This window comes from Bos mutus, chromosome 23, assembly GCF_027580195.1.
Source record: "Bos mutus isolate GX-2022 chromosome 23, NWIPB_WYAK_1.1, whole genome shotgun sequence".
NCBI classification, from domain to species: Eukaryota; Metazoa; Chordata; class Mammalia; order Artiodactyla; family Bovidae; genus Bos; species Bos mutus.
The window spans coordinates 20,028,756-20,046,582 of record NC_091639.1 but is presented as its reverse complement, the minus strand read 5'-3'; the positions used below and the strand labels follow the sequence as shown (position 1 = coordinate 20,046,582).

Sequence of the window (17,827 nt, the reverse complement as noted above, 5' to 3'; positions counted from 1 at the left end):
GCAGTGTCCGTGTTGCTTTGTAATTACTTTCCTGTATATTTTAGAAGTGAAAGGGTAAATAAAATGAAGTCAGGCCATTGGAGTTGGTATAGAAAAAGGGCAGGTTCATTCACCAACCGGAAAGTAGCTCTTGATTCTTCCGGGCAGCCAGGCAGAGAAATGGACCAATCAGGGCAAGGCGCGGGTATTTTTGAATGTTCTCGGGTCCAATAGGTGTTCGCCTGGCTGTATAAAAAGAGGGCGGCTGCCTGCCTCTTGCTGGCGTTTGGAGAAACTGTAGCCATCTGTTCGTCCTTTGTCATGGCTCGGACTAAGCAGACTGCTCGGAAATCCACTGGCGGCAAGGCCCCGCGCAAGCAGCTGGCCACCAAAGCAGCCCGTAAGAGCGCGCCGGCCACCGGCGGTGTGAAGAAGCCTCACCGCTACCGGCCTGGCACCGTGGCCCTGCGCGAGATCCGCCGCTACCAGAAGTCTACGGAGCTGCTGATCCGCAAGCTACCGTTCCAGCGGCTGGTGCGCGAGATCGCACAGGACTTTAAGACCGACCTCCGCTTCCAGAGCTCGGCGGTGATGGCGCTGCAGGAGGCGTGCGAGGCCTACCTGGTGGGGCTCTTCGAGGACACCAACCTGTGTGCCATCCACGCCAAGCGCGTCACCATCATGCCCAAGGACATCCAGCTTGCCCGCCGGATCCGCGGGGAGAGGGCGTAAACTTGTTTTCCATTTGAGTGCGAACTATAAACCCAAAGGCTCTTTTCAGAGCCACCCACAACATCAAATAAGGGTTGTACCACAAGGGATTAGGATTACCCCTATTCCCAATAAAGTTGGAGCAGAGCGGAACTCCATTCCATCGTCCTCTTCCTACTTCCGCAGCCAAGTAAACCCTGGAGTTGTGTGTGAGAGGATCTAACCGTAATCGCCTTCCAGTTAGCACTCCAGGTCTAGTTTTATGTAATTTTGTTTATGAATCTGAAAAGGAATTAGCAAATCCCCCATGTAATGCTCGGTTTAGCACCTTGGCTTCTGTAAACCGGCTTGTTTGTGCGTTAACCAACTGCCAGAGATGGCGTTGAAAGAAGATAGTTTAAGCTGCAGACCTGACTGAGAACATGACACATGACGCGTTCTCTTCCTTGCCTAGCTCTCCTTAAGAAACACCTCATTTGTATGAAAGCTCTGCGCCCAACCCCACCCCACCCCCGACCCCCGCCCCTGCCACAGCCTGTATAGAAGACGGGCAAACCTTGAGTCCTGAGTTGGGTGCTCTGCATTTGGATATGATTCCGCTAGGCGCTCACTACTGTGAAATAAACAGTCTTTTCTGATCCTCTGGGGTTTCCCTGGTAGCTCAGTTGGTAAAGAATCCGCCTGCAATGCAGGCGACCCCGGTTCGATTCCTGGGTCCGGAAGGTCCCTGGAGCAGGTGTAGGCTACCCACTCCAGTATTCTTGGGCTTCCCTGGTGGTTCAGCTGGTAAAGAATCCACCTGCAATGCGGGTAGACCTGGGTTGGAAAGATTCTCCTGGAAAAGGGAACAACGACCTATTCCAATATTCTGGCCTGGGGAATTCTGACCCTGGTCCTACACAGTCCATGGGGCTGCAAATAATCGGACACGACTGGGTGACTTTCACTTTTCTTGGGCTTCCCTTGTGGCTCAGCTGGTAATGAATCCACCTGCAATGCAGGAGACCTGGGTTCGATCCCTGGGTTAGGAAGATACTCTAGAGAAGGGAAAGGCTACTCACTCCAGTATTCTGGCTTAGAGAATTCCATGGACTGTATAGTCCGTGGGGTCGCAAAAAGTCGGACACGACTGAGTGACTTTCCACTTTCTGATTCTCCGAGAGCGTGTTGCCTGTCTTCCTGTGAGCCAAATATCTGCTGTAACACTGCTGTAGCATTTTGGTGCATTGGCCGGGAAACCGACAGCCGCGCTGGCCCCTTGTGCCACCGTTGTCGAGAACTGACGGAAGTTCGGCTCTCTCGGGCCCCCGCGACGGGAAGGATGGCGCGCCACCAGTAATGTCACTGCACCCTGACCCTCGTCGGGCCGGTAGTAGCAGGCCGCTGCCGCGTTCGGGCAGACTCCTGGGGAGGATTCAGAAAATTTTGCCAGGACCAGGGCCAGACGTCTGATGGGGTGAGTGTCCCCGGGGACCCAGGACTGAGTTCAGGCCCACCTTGAAGGCGGAAGGGGAGACTGATCGCCTCCCGCAGCATGAAGTGCTGCCCAGGATAGGGAAGTCTCCATATCAGGTGTCTCCTGTGCTAGCACTGTATGTCTATCTGTGTGAGTGACTGTTCTCCACGGCAATAGCTACGGAGGCTGAGTGGGTTCTAACCTGCGGTTTCTTGGTGACCTCACACGGCTCAGGGTAGCGTCAGGTCCTATGGGACGTTGTCCCTTAGTGCAGGCCTCTGAGGGTTTATTATACTGACAAGAGGAGGAGGATAAACAGGGGTTTATATAGTGACCTGCTATAGCTAAGACGCACCCAGTGTCCCCACAAAGGGAGCCACCAGCTTGGCGAAAGCATTTTTGTTTGTTGTGGGACACCATTCCAGGATGGGAACTCACATAATGGGTAGTTCTAATTCAAACTAGAGTGTATGGTTAAAAATAGTAAGGAAGGATTCTCTCTGGGATTGTGGTGTAATATTGAGTTCTGGAAAACTGCGCACTTTGTGCACCCTAGAGTGGCCCTCCTTTGGGGTCAGATGGCCCTCAGAGGGCACCTTAGATGTGTCCACTGACCGAGCAGTGTTTAGAGTCATAACTGGAGACCCTGGCCAGCCAGACCAGTTCCCATATATTGACCAATGTTTGGTTGAAAATTGCTCAGTTGAGGCCTCCGTGGGTTTGGTTCTGTGCCACAAGTAAGGGAAAGTGTAAGGTCCTAGCAGCCCAACCAGAAGAAAGGCCCCATGCCAGAAGAGCCACCTATTTTCTAAGGAGAGGCTGAGGACTCATCACCAATAGTGCCACCACCCTATGTGCCAACAGCTCCCCTTCAAGTGGCCGAAGGTCCACATTTGCCAGATATCCCACCACTGTCTGTTTCACCTTCTTCTGATGATCCTGAGGTTATCATGTCCCAGTGACCAGGCACTCCGGAACTGATGAGTAGGCACCTCTGATCAGCTCAGTGACCAGCTACCCCAGTGCTACAAATGCACTTAGGAGAGACTGGGGGACCCCAGTGCCTTGCTGCTGATGGAACCCTCAAAGAGTGGGGACCTGCCTTCTACTACCAGCCTTTTTGCCTGACCGATCTCAACTGGAAGTTTTTCACCCCCTCGTACTCTGAAAAGCCTCAAGTGCTGATCGATCTCCTACAGTCCACTTTTCAGACCCACCAACCCACTTGGGCAGACTGCCGGCAACTGCTCCTCACCTTGTTCAATACGGAGGAGTGCCGACATATCTTAACAGAGGCTAGAAGATGGTTCCGGGCCAATGTCCCATGGGGCCAAGTGGACGAAGAAACCTTCCCAGAAGACGAGCTCCGCTGGGACACTGAAGGAGGAAGAAATAATCTAGAGAGGTATCAACTGGCCATCCTACAGGAAGTAAAAGCGGGGCTAAAAAGCCCACCAACATGGCTAAAGCCACAGAGGTAATACAAAAGCCAGATGAAAGCCCGGCAGACTTCTATGAGAGACTATGTGAGGCCTTCTGGGCCTTCACTCCTTTCAACCCTGAGGCCCCAGAAAACCAACAGGTGGTAAATCCCACTTTCATGGGACAGGCCCAATCAGACATCCGGAGAAAATTACAAAGCTTTGAAGGGTTCATGGACAAAAACGCCACAAAATTGCTGGAGATCGCCAATAAAGTCTTTGTTAACCGCGACCAAGCAGCCCGTCCTGAAGCAGAAAAGAGGATGGAATGGAAAGCTGCATTCCTGGCAGCTGCTCTGTCAAAGCTTGCACCCCCAACAGGACCACCTCATAGGGCAAGGGGCCCAGATCTGAAGAAGAGAAGCCCTCGCAGCTGTGATCAATGGGCCTATTGTAAAGAAAAAAGGACACTGGAAGAATGAATGTCCTGACTGCCCTAAAAAGAGAACCAAAGCGGCAGCCCCACTGAGCCACCCAGCACTAATCTGATCAGCTGAGCAGGAGCAGAATCCCATTAGAGAGGACCAGGCTCTCTTCAACTGGGCCCCTGAGAGTCCATGGTCAGAGTTCAAGAAGGGGGCCATCCAGTGGACTTTATGGTAGACACAGGTGCTGAGCATTCGGTGGTCACTCAGCAGATAGCCCCCTTCTCGGGAAGAGAAGTCACTATCATCCGGGCTACAGGCACTCAGACCTGCAGGCCCTTCTGTGGTCCTCGGAGATGCTGATCAGGGGGCCATGAGGTGGTCCATGAATTCCTCTACCTGCCAGACTGCTCCGTTCCTTTGATGGGAAGGGATGTCTTTGCAAAAATGGGAGCCCAAGTTTCCATTTCTGCCACAGGTCAGCCTAGCTAGAGTTACCAGAGTGACCCTACTCCTTGATTATGGCTCTCGCTGAAAAGAAGGAAGAGGAATGGTGCCTATACTCTTCCCTTCCAAAAGAGCGGACCATTCCTCCTGAATTAGAGACTGAGTACCCCTGGTCTGGGCCAAAAAGAATCCTCCAGGTCTGGTAAGACATCATGCCCCCATCCTGACTGATCTGAAACCAGGAACCCAGCCTGTAAAACTGCAACAGTACCCGATTCCTCGAGAGGCTCGTCTAGGAATCCAGGTCCATTTAGACAGGCTGCTCCATCACTCCAGGGTGAAGGCAGAGCATCTACCAAACAAAGACCGACCATGTTAGGAGGTGACCCCCCGACAAAACAACCCACTGCGGGTCACCCTCAGGAGAAGAAAGGACAAGCACTGTGCTCTTGAGTCCTGCTAATCCACCAAGGATTGGAAGAGTCAGTCACTGGAAAAGATAATTATGCTGTTCCTGTCCCCTGTATTAGTTCTTTCACTGTGATGCTCCGGCACTGTCACCCTCTGCTCCTCTCTGGCTGTGCACTCTTAGCTTTCGTTTTCACCATAGGGTTAACAGCAATGGCTCCAGTCAATTGGCATTGGGATAAAAGGCTTTTACTGGCAGTTTTCTTCCTCTCTTTGGTTAGCTGCTTCATCACCATCAACTGCATATAGATCCTAAATATGTGGTATATCCTAATACAAATTTTTGCAACTCACCTGAGTGATGGAAAACTCTTTCACCCTTGGGTCCCAGTGGTGACGCAGATGGTGGTCTTAGCAAATTGCACCTAATATCGGGCTTGTTTACTGCTGCTGCTGCTAAGTCGCTTCAGTTGTGTCCGACTCTCTGCAATCCCATGGAAGGCAGCCCACCAGGCTCTGCCGTCCCTGGGATTCTCCAGGCAAGAACACTGGAGTGGGTTGCCATTTCCTTCTCCAATGCATGAAAGTGAAAAAATAAAGTGAAGTCGCTCAGTTGTGTCCGACTCCTAGCGACCCAATGGACTGCAGCCTGCCAGGCCCCTCCGTCCATGGGATTTTCCAGGCAAGAGTATTGGAGTGGGGTGCCATTGCCTTCTCCGGGGCTTGTTTACTAGAGGACATAAAATATGAAGAGCCGACAGTTGCACTCCTGGCCTACCCAGGCTCCGTGGAAGATATCATTAATCCGTCTCCTTCCCTAAGCGGATTTCCCCTCCATTTTGTGTAACAAGAGGACCAGGGTAGGAGGTGGGCCTCGCCCTCATTGGAAACAAGGAGAGACTAGGAGAGCGTTCCACCCACGGGGCTGTACTAAAGGGGAACTTACCTCTATGTTTTCAAAACAAATACTTGGAAGAAGTTGAAGAAGTAGGTTTTCTGAACCCAATAACAATAACACCTTATCCTTTGACCAAACAGATTTACAATGGGAACCCTTTGGTGATGAAGATTATGAGATATATTATACACCTGACTGTAGGGGACATAATTTTATATAGGGAGGCTCAGCCAAAAATGCAACTAAATGGTACAATGAGACTTTCATACCTGTTAACAGTTCTGTACCAGGATCAGGAGAATGTATTGCTATTGGCCAAGACACAGGATCCTTACTATTACCAACAGGACCTTAGTCGAGGGCCCCCTTCACTGATTCAATTGATATTTCAAAACCTAGCGTGTCAAAGCCCATCCCATACCCATAATAGCTCTGAGACCAGATATAATCCACTCTGTGCAGATGAATTTTTCTCCAGCAACAGACCAAAGGGCCATAGTGCATATGACAGTTGGGACCCATTCATAAAATCCCGAGACCTATTTATACAAATTACCTATACTATGGCCTGGATCCAAGGGCCCACTACTGGTGTCTTGGTACTAGGAACCGGGTTCAATTTTCTTGGCGGAAACTGGTTGTGGGGAATCCTTCCCTGCCAATGGAAAGGTATTTGCCATCCCAAGTTTATAGTTCTAAAATTCACAAGAAATGGCAGTCTCTGGAAACACTGTGAACCTAGGATCCTTTCTAGAGCAAGCATTATCACCTCCAAGCCTCAGGGTGAAACAGAATGACTGGGAAGGGTATGCCCATGATAACCCCATCCTGGAAAGACCTGGTGTTGGACCCTGTATTTTGAGGATTTTTCTGGTTTGCAGGAATACCCCTGCTAGAAAGATTAGTACTCAAGCTAACCATTCTAATACAAGAATCTTGGAAGTCTACAGTGGCAGCGATAGAAGAACAAAAAAGCCTAGATTCCTTAGGTCAGGTAGTACTACAAAACTGCGGGCGACTAGATATGATTACAGCACAAGAGGGATTGTGCCCCACGCTCAGCGAGTCCTGTGGCTTTTATGTAAATATCTCAGCTAAGGAAGAAAGCCTGTGGGTCCTCAAAAGAAACATCACAGCAGGATCCTCTATGACCCACCTCCCAGAATATTGGAAATAAAAGCAAAAATAAACAAATGGGACCTAATTAAACTTAAAAGCTTCTGCACATCAAAGGAAACTATAAGCAAGGTGAAAAGACAGCCTTCAGAATGGGAGAAAATAATAGCAAATGAAGCAACCAACAAACAACTAATCTCAAAAATATACAAGCAACTCCTACAGCTCAACTCCAGAAAAATAAATGACCCAATCAAAAAATGGGCCAAAGATCTAAATAGACATTTCTCCAAAGAAGACATACAGATGGCTAACAAACACATGAAAAGATGCTCAACATCACTCATTATCAGAGAAATGCAAATCAAAACCACTATGAGATACCATTTCACACCAGTCAGAATGGCTGCGATCCAAAAGTCTACAAATAATAAATGCTGGAGAGGGTGTGGAGAAAAGGGAACCCTCTTACACTGTTGGTGGGAATGCAAACTAGTACAGCCACTATGGAGAACAGTGTGGAGATTCCTTAAAAAACTGGAAATAGAACTGCCTTATGATCCAGCAATCCCACTGCTGGGCATACACACTGAGGAAACCAGAAGGGAAAGAGACACGTGTACCCCAATGTTCATCGCAGCACTGTTTATAATAGCCAGGACATGGAAGCAACCTAGATGTCCATCAGCAGATGAATGGATAAGAAAGCTGTTGTACATATACACAATGGAGTATTACTCAGCCATTAAAAAGAATACATTTGAATCAGTTCTAATGAGGTGGATGAAACTGGAGCCTATTATACAGAGTGAAGTAAGCCAGAAGGAAAAACACCAATACAGTATACTAACGCATATATGTGGAATTTAGAAAGATGGTAACGATAACCCTGTATACGAGACAGCAAAAGAGACACTGATGTATAGAACAGGCTTATGGACTCTGTGGGAGAGGGAGAGGGTGGGAAGATTTGGGAGAATGGCATTGAAACATGTGAAATGTCATGTATGAAACGAGATGCCAGTCCAGGTTCAATGCACGATGCTGGATGCTTGGGGCTGGTGCACTGGGACGACCCAGAGGGATGGTATGGGGAGGGAGGAGGGAGGAGGGTTCAGGATGGGGAACACATGAGAAATAAAGGAATAAAAATTTAAAAACAAACAAAAAAAGAAACATTAAGTTGATTGATGACCTAAAGGCTCAGGTAGGGAAAGGAAGTTGGTTATCCAACTTGCTGTCCTCAACCTTCAGTTCACTCTGGACTTAGATACACCCCTTAATGGGTCCCAGTTCTGATGCTCCTTTTAGCCCTCTTGCTAGGTCCTTGTATTCTCAATGCAATAACCCATTTTATTTCTTCTTGCTTAGAAACCATAAAGCTCCAAATGATGATGAGGACTTACCACTATACAACAATAGAGGATTCCAGCAGGGAACCTTGAGGAGAGTCTACACCCCTGTTCCAATAGGAAGTAGCCAGAGCAGTCATCACCCCTGTTCCCTTAGGGTTCCCTGTTGAGCAGTTAAGGCAGATGATCCCTAAGTCGGCTAAAGCAGCTTGAGGATCAACAGGAGGGAATGAGAAGGAAAATTCAGCAAATCTTCCATGTAACGCTCTGTTTAGCATTTTAATGCTTTTGTAACCTGGCTTGTTTATTGTATCAATCAACCACCAGAGATGGCACCAAAAGAAGATAGTTTAAACTGCAGACCTGACTGAGAACACAAGATACCTTACACATTCTCATCCTTGATTGGCACCCCTTAAGAAACACCTCAGTTTCATGGAAGTTCTGCCCTGCCCCATAGCTTGTGTGTATAGAAGACAGGCAAACCCTGAGTCAGGTGCTCAGCCTTTGGAGGTGACTCCGATGGGCCTTGTCTGCCTGTCTGTTAATTGCTCAGTCTTGTCCGACTATTTTCGACCCCATGGACTGTAGCCCACCAGGCTCTTCAGTCCACACAATTTTCTAGGCAAGAATACTGGAGTGGGTTGCCATTTCCTTTAAGGGTAAGTCTTCCCGACCTAGGGATTGAACCTGGGCCTCCTGTACTGCAGGCAGATTCTTTACCATCTGAGCCACCAGGGAAGTCCCCATCAGTGTAAAATAAAGTCTTTTCTGATACTCCGAGTGCATGTTGCTTTCTCTTCCCATGAGCCAAATATCTACTGTAACTCTGCTGTAACAAACCTACTTGTAAGCACTCCACATAATTGCACTTTTTCCTATCCAATTGCTTTTGTCTCTTTTGTCTCTATGGCAAAATCCGGAACTACTTGCTGTAGTTGTTCCGGATTTTAACCACTTGACCCAAGGATTTTAAACGTGTCCATTACTGTCTTAGTATCAGATAGAGTGTGGACAATGGCTGTTCTTTCTCCTCCCCAGCCAAGGAACGTGGATTTAGCTTTAAGTCTTTAATTTACTTGAGCCCCTCAAGAAAACAACTGCAGTATCTAGGAAAAAAAGGTTAGTGCCATTTTAGAATTCATAACCTTGTTAATCTTTTTAGGGTATACTCTGCAAGTCAGCAGCATTTCAATGCTAGTTTACCTGAGTTCAAATGCTAGCTTTACTACTTTTTCATTTGGAATTACTTGCACAGATTCTGCTTATTTTAAAAGTTAAAATTCAGCAGACATTTAAAAATTAAACAGAAAAATCAAATTTGTGGAAGAAAATTTACTGAACACTTTGCCGGCATTTTGATATCATTGCATGGAAGGAAAGTTATGACCAACCTAGATAGCATATTGAAAAGCAGAGATATTACTTTGCCAACAAAGCTCCATCTAGCTAAGCCTATGGTTTTTCCAGTGATCATGTATGGATGTGAGAGTTGGACTCTGAAGAAAGCTGGGCGCCGAAGAATTGATGCTTTTGAACTGTGGTGTTGGAGAAGACTCTTGAGAGTCCCTTGGACTGCAAGGAGATCCAACCAGTCCATCCTAAAGGAGATCAGTCCTGGGTGTTCATTGGAAGGACTGATGCTAAAGCTGAAACTCCAATACTTTGGCCACCTCATGCGAAGAGTTGACTCATTGGAAAAGACCCTGATGCTGGGAGGGATTGGGGGCAGGAGGAGAAGGGGACAACAGAGGATGAGATGGCTGGATGGACTCTATGGACATGAGTTTGAGTGAACTGTGGGAGTTGGTGATGGACAGGGAGGCCTGGCGTGCTGTGATTCATGGGGTTGCAAAGAGTCAGACACGATTGAGCGACTGAACTAAAGCATCTGTTATATTAGGGGAGTGACTTAGGTGGGCCTGGGGACAAATGAGGATGTTTAATGTATAGATTGTATCTTTTGAATGACTGTTGCAAGGTCTTCAATCAAAAAGAGTTTTTCTTTCCCAGGTGCACAGAGTGATGTTACACCACAAGCTGAAGTTTATAGCTAATGCTGTTGGAGTCTAAAATTTGGGTTTGTTATAAAGACTATCAAAGAAGAGGAAGAGTAAGTCAGGGTGAATTTTTCAGACTTCAAATTTAGTGGTAGCCTTTTCAGTTGTCCTAGTAGATGTGAGTCACTGCTCAATGAGTATTTTCAAGGATTTAACACAACAGTGGGAAGCTGGTATGGAGATTTGAAAGGCACCCCAGACTTGGCTGCAGGAAAGCTAGAAGCCTGAGACTGTCCATGTACCTTAGTAGAGGGCACAAAGGAACATATTTGGACCATCATGTTTAGCATGTCACATATGCCAAAACAGAATGAGTTGATGTCTTGTACTTTGTTAGATGACATCAGTTAGTTCAGTTCAGTCACTCGGTCGTGTCCGACTCTTTGCAACCCCATGGACTGCAGCAGGCCCGGCTTCCCTGTCCATAACCAACTCCTGGAGCTTTTGTTTTTTTTTTTTTTTTTTAAAAGTCCTCACTAATATATACATATGGTTGTGGCTGATACTGTGTTGGAAGGAAAAATGAGACTTCAGAGTAATATTTCAAGTCTCAGTTCAGTTCAGCAGCTCAGTTGTGTCTGACTCTTTGTGACCCCATGGACTGCAGCATGCCAGGCTTCCCTGTCCATCACCAATTCCCAGAGCCTACTCAAACTCATCTCCACCATCGCATCAGTGATGCCATCCAACCATCTAACCCTCTGTTGTCCCCTTCTCTCCTGCCTTCAATCTTTCCCAGAATCAGGGTCTTTTCCAATGAGTCAGTTCTTCGCATCAGGTGGCCAAGTCTAGACAGGTTCTTTAAGAAATAATACCAGTTGAAAACAATCACATTTATACACAACTTCTCTCAGCCTATCTCTGTTCTAACACTTTGTTTACAATGGCTAAATTAAATCCTTATTAGAGTTCCATCATTACTATCATTACCCAGTTTTACAGATGTAGAAAACAAATGTAAAGTTATATGGTCACACAGCTCATAACCTATAGGGAAAGTTAAATAATTTTCCCTCTACCCTTCTGAGTTCTTAAACCCCTGAAATAAAAGATTAACAAGAGAAAAACAAACAGAAGTAACATGTAGCCCTTATGTATATGTGGGAGTTATCTGGGGAAAAATGAGTAACTCCTGAAGGTAGCTTAAAATTCCAACTTAAGTACCATCTTTATAGGGAAAATGAGTGAGAGGTGGTGCGTAAGCCTAATAGGGGTGAGTAAATGATTTTTAGGAAAGATGAATGGACCTTAAGAGAATAGATGGGGAGAAACAATAGTGATAAAATTAGATTATGTTTAAAGCAGGATAATAAAGTTTCTAGACATAAAATTCTCTCTCTGCTCATTGGGGCCACTACCCCTCTTTAGTGTACATTGTGCACATTATAGCAGTACATTGACCAAATCTAAAGAGCTGCTTGACTGAAAAGAGCAATTTTCTCCTGGTGCCAGCAAGGTACCTTCTTAGAAGATAACACTCCTTTCTCAATCCTGTAAGGAACTGCAATGCCTCTTATACATGTGGGTCTGGACTAGGTAGTCTGTCAATAGTAACTTTAAGATATAACTCTTTGTCTTAAGAATATACTATGTTTTGAACTCTAACAAGCAGAACAGTCCTCAGAGCTTTCTGAAAGACTGTCTCCCAGGTGATATTCCTTGGGTTGGCTCTAATAAAGTCCTATTTTCTTTCTCAGATTGACCGTTTTCATGGACAATAGTTTGTGACAAGGTTTGTGTGGGTGTGGTAAAGTGTCACTCTTCCCTAGTTAGTGAAACTCTTTGGGGAGGGATTTATTGAGTTCTTTTTGTCTGTCTTTAGGTACCTAATGGGAGTTCAGAGAAATCCTCTATGCATTTGCTGTTTTTCTGCTACAGCTCAAAATAATCAACATACTTATAGGAGAGGAAAAATAACTTTCCTTCTACCCTTCTAAATTCTTAGCTGAAAGAGTAGGTTAACATGAGAAAAACAGTTTAATAACATGTACACTTCACACATGCATAAGAGATACCTAGAAAAACTGAGTAAAACTCTGCAAGTTTGTCCAAGACCCCACTTTAAATGTCTCCCACTAAAGACACAAGAAGTAGGAGGAGCTAGTTATGAGAGGTTACCAGGAAAGCAAACAAGAGTAAGGTTATTACACAGAATTAAGTCCAGGGTCTTCTCATTGATGAGATTCTCTGGTGATCCAGTTATCCTATCTTCCTGGTACAGAGAGAAAAACATTCATTAAAATTCCCTTTATAAATGTAAGTGTCCCTCACAAAAGAGTAAATTCTCACAAATAAAAGTAAATTCTACTCTATGTCTGGTATTTAAAAAAACAGCTCAAAAATAGCATATGAAGGGTGAGAGTCATATTCTGCTACCATTCACAACTAACAGTCACCTTCTCTTGAATGAGAAAGTATAGTATTTGCAAAAAAGAAAATAAGTCCTTACTAAAATTCTCAGTCGAAAACATAAACAGACTCAGATTCAAAGACCAAAGGGAGCAAAACAATCCAGAGTAACATTTAACAGATGCATTATACTAGGTTCTCTCCTTTCACAGACACTGGATCCAGAAAGGGGCGGAGCCAAGGGAGTGGTTTCAGAGCGTCTTTTCCCGCCCGCGCGTTCAGTTCTCAATGAGGTCCGACTACAGCTTATAATTACTCTTGACCAAGCGGTGATACCACTGCTGTACCGCACACGCTTGCAACATTTCAGGTAGCATGTCTGGACGTGGCAAAGGCGGCAAAGGCCTTGGGAAAGGAGGCGCCAAGCGCCACCGCAAGGTTCTGCGCGACAATATCCAGGGTATCACCAAGCCCGCCATCCGTCGCCTGGCTCGTCGTGGTGGTGTGAAGCGCATCTCCGGGCTCATCTACGAGGAGACCCGTGGGGTGCTGAAGGTGTTTCTGGAAAATGTGATCCGGGACGCGGTCACCTACACGGAGCACGCCAAACGCAAGACTGTCACCGCCATGGACGTGGTTTACGCGCTCAAACGCCAGGGCCGCACCCTCTATGGTTTCGGCGGCTAAAGCTTCATCCAGTACGTTTATTTTAAAGGCCCTTTTCAGGGCCGCCCACTTTCTCTCAGAAAGGGCTGTGCTCAATTTGTACTTGGATTAGAAATGTATTCTCTTTTAATGCTAAAGTAGTTTTTCTGTGCGGTCTCTGTACCGTTACACTTTGTCTAATCTTTCTTCATATGCGAAGAGTAGCGGTGCCTTCGGTCAATAGGGCAGTAAAATTCTGTTTGGCTTAGTATGCGGCGGAAGTCCCGGTGCCCTGTTTGAGAACTTCAAGCCCCAGCGTCAACCGCTCTAGTGGGAAGGATCCTGCCTACCCCCAAATCGTCTGTAAAAGGACTATCAACTACAGGCCAAAGTTTTTGTCGAAGAGGCAAAACTGTGTACATGTGTGTGTGCTCAGTCGAGGCCGACTCAGCTTGCCAGGCTCCTCTGTCCTTCGAATTTTCCAGGCAAGAATACTGGAGTGGGTTGCCATTTCCTACTCCAGGGGATCTTCTCGACTCGGATCAAACCCGCGTCTCTTGCGTCTCACGCATTGGCAGGCAGCTTCTTTAGCACTGCGCCACCTGGGAAACCCAAAGTATTTAATAAGTATTTGTGCAAATTGCCAGAAACTGCTGGGGTGCTGCTGGTCGCTGACAAGCCAGATGAATTAAATACATCGCCGGAAAGAACCTGGGTGTTAGTTCTTAGTGTTTGCAGTAAGCGACGCCAGGATCTGCGCTCTCATCTCTGCAGCCCCACCACCTCCTTGTCCTCCTCCGGGTCGCGCCGCAAACCTCGGTACTTATATAGAGTTTGGGCCATCCATCATGCTGAGTGCCGTGACCCCTCGTAAACCCAGTGGTCTTGGTTTTTGACGTGTCTTGGCATTGCTGATTTTCATCCTCAGGCTGGAGGCCTCTGGCTAAACAGTTTGTAAATTTCCATTTACTATATTAAGCGATTCTGTTCTGAACACTTAGGCCTCTAGCAGGGCCTTTGAGATTGTAGGCAGACGCTTCCTCCTCCCTCCCTTTTAAGTGGCTCTCTTGCACTTTCAGCTTCATTCCAGTTGGTCTCTCTCTGTACTCTGCTGTAAATTATACTTTAAAATGAAACTTTCAAAGATGACAATATGGTCACAGAAGTTTTTTTGACGTGTGTCTTCAAATTGATAAACCAGCCGACTGACTGAATAATCAGCCTCCTTGATTTTTTGTTTGAGACGTGTATTGATGACTGCTCTAGGAAACACTGCTGCCTCATCATTCTGCTAACACCTGTCTCTTGACCCTAGAGGAGATACTGACTAGGCAGTTGAGAAAGTGAGATTCTTAATTTCAGGTCAGACTTCTGGACTAGAGAAAAAAACTGGGGACTTATCAACATAAATTATCAGACTGGATGAGAGCACTAAGAACTTAAATATGTTTTATAGTAGCACGTTGTTTGTAAATGAGTGGAACCAATATAAATTGTCATCAAAACGGACCAGATAAAATATCTATATCCATAAAATGGTGTCTTAGTTCAGGCTGATACAATAAAAATACCGTGGACCGTGTGCTTTAACAACAAATATTTCTCAGAGTTCTGGAGACTGAAGTCCAGCATCAAGGTGTTAGGCAGATCGGGTGTGTGATGAGGACCCATTTCCTACTTCATAGGCTGCTGTCTTCCTACTGTCTTCACGTGGCAGAGTTCAATGAATGCAGGCATGAATGTTCTACACAAGGACACAGGCCCTCTCCCAACCTCAGGCCCACCATAGTGCTGCTATGATTGATTCCCTAGCTATAATTCTTTGACTTGTCACTGCCTGAATCAATCAGCATGACAGGTTTTCTCTGGCTCTTAGGAATGATGCAGGAGTGGTGTATCAGGCAGCATTATCTTTGTTCTGAACCAGGACTTCAGGAGTGTTAGGTCTGAGAAAGGTTCATACCTTTTTACCCAGGTAGTGAGTATGACTAAAATGAGTATAATACAATCTATAAGTCTTATGAACTAAAAAAAGATAGGCCAACCATAAAAGAAGGTGGTCTATGGAGCAGCCACCCTTCCCTTCAGTGTAGGAAATCTGTATCCACATATTTTATTACATATCTGAATGGAGGACAGGAAATTCTAATTTGCTTACTTACGGTATACCCCAATGCTTAAACAATATCTGGCACATTACACAAAATCAACACGTATGTCCTGAAGGGTACCAGGATTACATTACTCTCCCAACCAGGCCCATTTTAGCTCCTCTAGTCATCCAAATTGCAGCTTTGAACCCTCCCCATTGTCAGTTTAAATTAAGGCAGGCTAGGTAATTATATCATTCCCCTCCAAGTCTGGAAGGACAGTTATCAGGTGGGAAACAGGCTGAAAAAAACTAGGGGAAATATTAGAACTAACATACTGAGGCTGAAATCAGCCAGCCCTCTAAAAAAATGATACAAAAAAGAACCCAGTGATAGAGGCATTTGTTGAATACCTTTTAGATGGGAATACTGTTTCCCTACTGCTGCTGCTGCTGCTAAGTCGCTTCAGTCGTGTCCGACTCTGTGCGACCCCATAGACGGAAGCCCACCAGGCTCCCCAGTCCCTGGGATTCTCCAGGCAAGAACACTGGAGTGGGTTGCCATTTCTTTCTCCAATGCATGAAGTGAAAAGTGAAAGTGAAGTCGATCAATCATGTCTGACTCTTAGCGACCCCATGGACTGCAGCCTACTGGCTCCTCTATCCATGGGATTTTCCAGGCAAGAGTACTGGAGTGGGGTGCCATTACTAGCCAACCTCAAGTGAATTCATGTCCCTTCAGTTGATATGCTACTGGAACATATAATTGTACGAGATTTTCTTGCTTAAAAACTTTCTGTGACTACAACTACAGGCCAAGCATAGACCAAGGAGGCCATACTGTAGCAAGAGAACATCTTCACAGACCAACAGGCCTACCCTATAATCTTCATCTCCTGCTACCCTGCCTGGAGATTTATATATATATATATATATATATATATATAAAATAAGCTTTTTTGAGATATAATCTACATATCATAAAATTTCATTCACTTTTTTTCAGTGTACAAACAATAAACTTTAGTATATTTACTTAGTTGTACAACCATCACTACAGTCTATTTAATTTTAGAATATTTCAATCACCCTAATTTCCATTTCTCTGTGATGGAAGGCAAATATGTATGGCTTACTGCTGAGCGCTGTGTTGACACAGAGGGAAGAGCGTTTTCTTCATAACTTCTTCTGAACTAAATGCCTGGGTTTCCCGGCGGTCTGAAGCCGGCTTTTTTTGCACACCATTTCAGATTTTTTTAATCGAGACAAATCACCCCATTAGTGGCGGTAATTTCAGTACTGTTCTCAGGACATGACAGACTCAGATGTCTCCGTCTGTTTCATAACCCGTAAAAAACACAAATTTACTAAACCCGGGCTTTGCCTTTTCTCGCCCGATTTCCCACCCCCTATTTAGGTCGCCTCGGGTAAAGCACAGATCATCAGTTCTGACGGGCTGACAACTCATGGGTGGGGCGTGGCGACCTGAAGTTTTTCGTAGTTTTTTTCCACTTATAATTTAATCTTCGCCGCTACCTGTCCAGTGCAAGAGAGCAAATGATTCCGTATGTATATACAGATTGCCAAACCCCGCAGTGTTTTCTGGTTCAGAGCTAGTGTTCAACTATAGCACCTGGCTATTTCTCGGCTAATAGTCACAGCTTTTTTTAGAGTAGTTGGGTGGCCCTGAAAAGGGCCTTTGGTTGAAATCAAGCTCCTGAGAGCAAACTGGAAAGCTTAACCGCCAAAGCCGTAGAGAGTACGGCCCTGGCGCTTGAGAGCGTAGACCACGTCCATAGCGGTGACTGTCTTCCGCTTGGCATGCTCGGTGTAGGTGACCGCGTCCCGGATCACGTTCTCCAGAAACACTTTCAGGACCCCGCGGGTCTCTTCGTAGATGAGCCCAGAGATGCGCTTCACACCACCACGACGAGCCAGGCGGCGGATAGCAGGTTTAGTGATGCCCTGGATGTTGTCGCGCAGAACCTTACGGTGGCGCTTAGCGCCGCCTTTCCCCAGACCTTTGCCGCCTTTGCCGCGTCCAGACATAGTTTCACGAAAAGTAAACCAACAGCAACTGACGAGTAAGCTGAGAACCGATTCTTATATACCTACTCCCTCCGCCCCTCCCCCCACTGAGGGCTCGGAAATCGCGCAAGCCGGAAGTGTGACGCCATCAATCCCCGCCCTTAATTCCTCCTCCAAGCCCCGGGAACAGGAGCTAAAGGAACTGAAGGGCCGGAAGGGAGAGGCGGATCGGGTTGGCTAAGCGGGCTGAGCTCAGTTTGACCAATAGTCTTTCGTTGCTTGGCTTGCAGGGGTTGCACTGTTTTAACTAAAGTACTTAGAGGAAGCAGGCTTACAGCAGACATATTCCAAATATCCTAAGTATAACAAATACTTTAAAGGGTGAAAACTTATTATCAATAAATTTTCGTAATCGTAAGTGTCAAGATCAGAGATAGAAATGT

General features: G+C 46.1%; 3 protein-coding genes across 3 annotated transcripts; 2 read left to right on the top strand and 1 right to left on the bottom strand.

The window, feature by feature from the left end:
• The first annotated feature begins 17 nt into the window (after window positions 1-17).
• Window positions 18-1,201, top strand: LOC138984887 (histone H3.1). The gene has a single exon (XM_070360641.1). It carries the CDS (start codon window positions 301-303, stop codon window positions 709-711), a length of 411 nt encoding a protein of 136 aa, XP_070216742.1. The 5' UTR covers window positions 18-300; the 3' UTR covers window positions 712-1,201.
• An 11,759-nt stretch (window positions 1,202-12,960) lies between these two features.
• On the top strand, window positions 12,961-14,832 carry H4C2 (H4 clustered histone 2). The gene has a single exon (XM_070361433.1). It carries the CDS (start codon window positions 12,998-13,000, stop codon window positions 13,307-13,309), a length of 312 nt encoding a protein of 103 aa, XP_070217534.1. The 5' UTR covers window positions 12,961-12,997; the 3' UTR covers window positions 13,310-14,832.
• A 2,036-nt stretch (window positions 14,833-16,868) lies between these two features.
• H4C1 (H4 clustered histone 1) lies at window positions 16,869-17,496 on the bottom strand. The gene has a single exon (XM_005892213.2). It carries the CDS (start codon window positions 17,403-17,405, stop codon window positions 17,094-17,096), a length of 312 nt encoding a protein of 103 aa, XP_005892275.2. The 5' UTR covers window positions 17,406-17,496; the 3' UTR covers window positions 16,869-17,093.
• Window positions 17,497-17,827: the final 331 nt, after the last annotated feature.

What these genes read in the sequence shown, in the direction of transcription:
- LOC138984887 (XM_070360641.1), top strand. Translation starts at nt 301, where the DNA reads ATGGCTCGGACTAAGCAGACTGCTCGGAAATCCACTGGCGGCAAGGCC.
- H4C2 (XM_070361433.1), top strand. Translation starts at nt 12,998, where the DNA reads ATGTCTGGACGTGGCAAAGGCGGCAAAGGCCTTGGGAAAGGAGGCGCC.
- H4C1 (XM_005892213.2), bottom strand. Translation starts at nt 17,405, where the DNA reads ATGTCTGGACGCGGCAAAGGCGGCAAAGGTCTGGGGAAAGGCGGCGCT.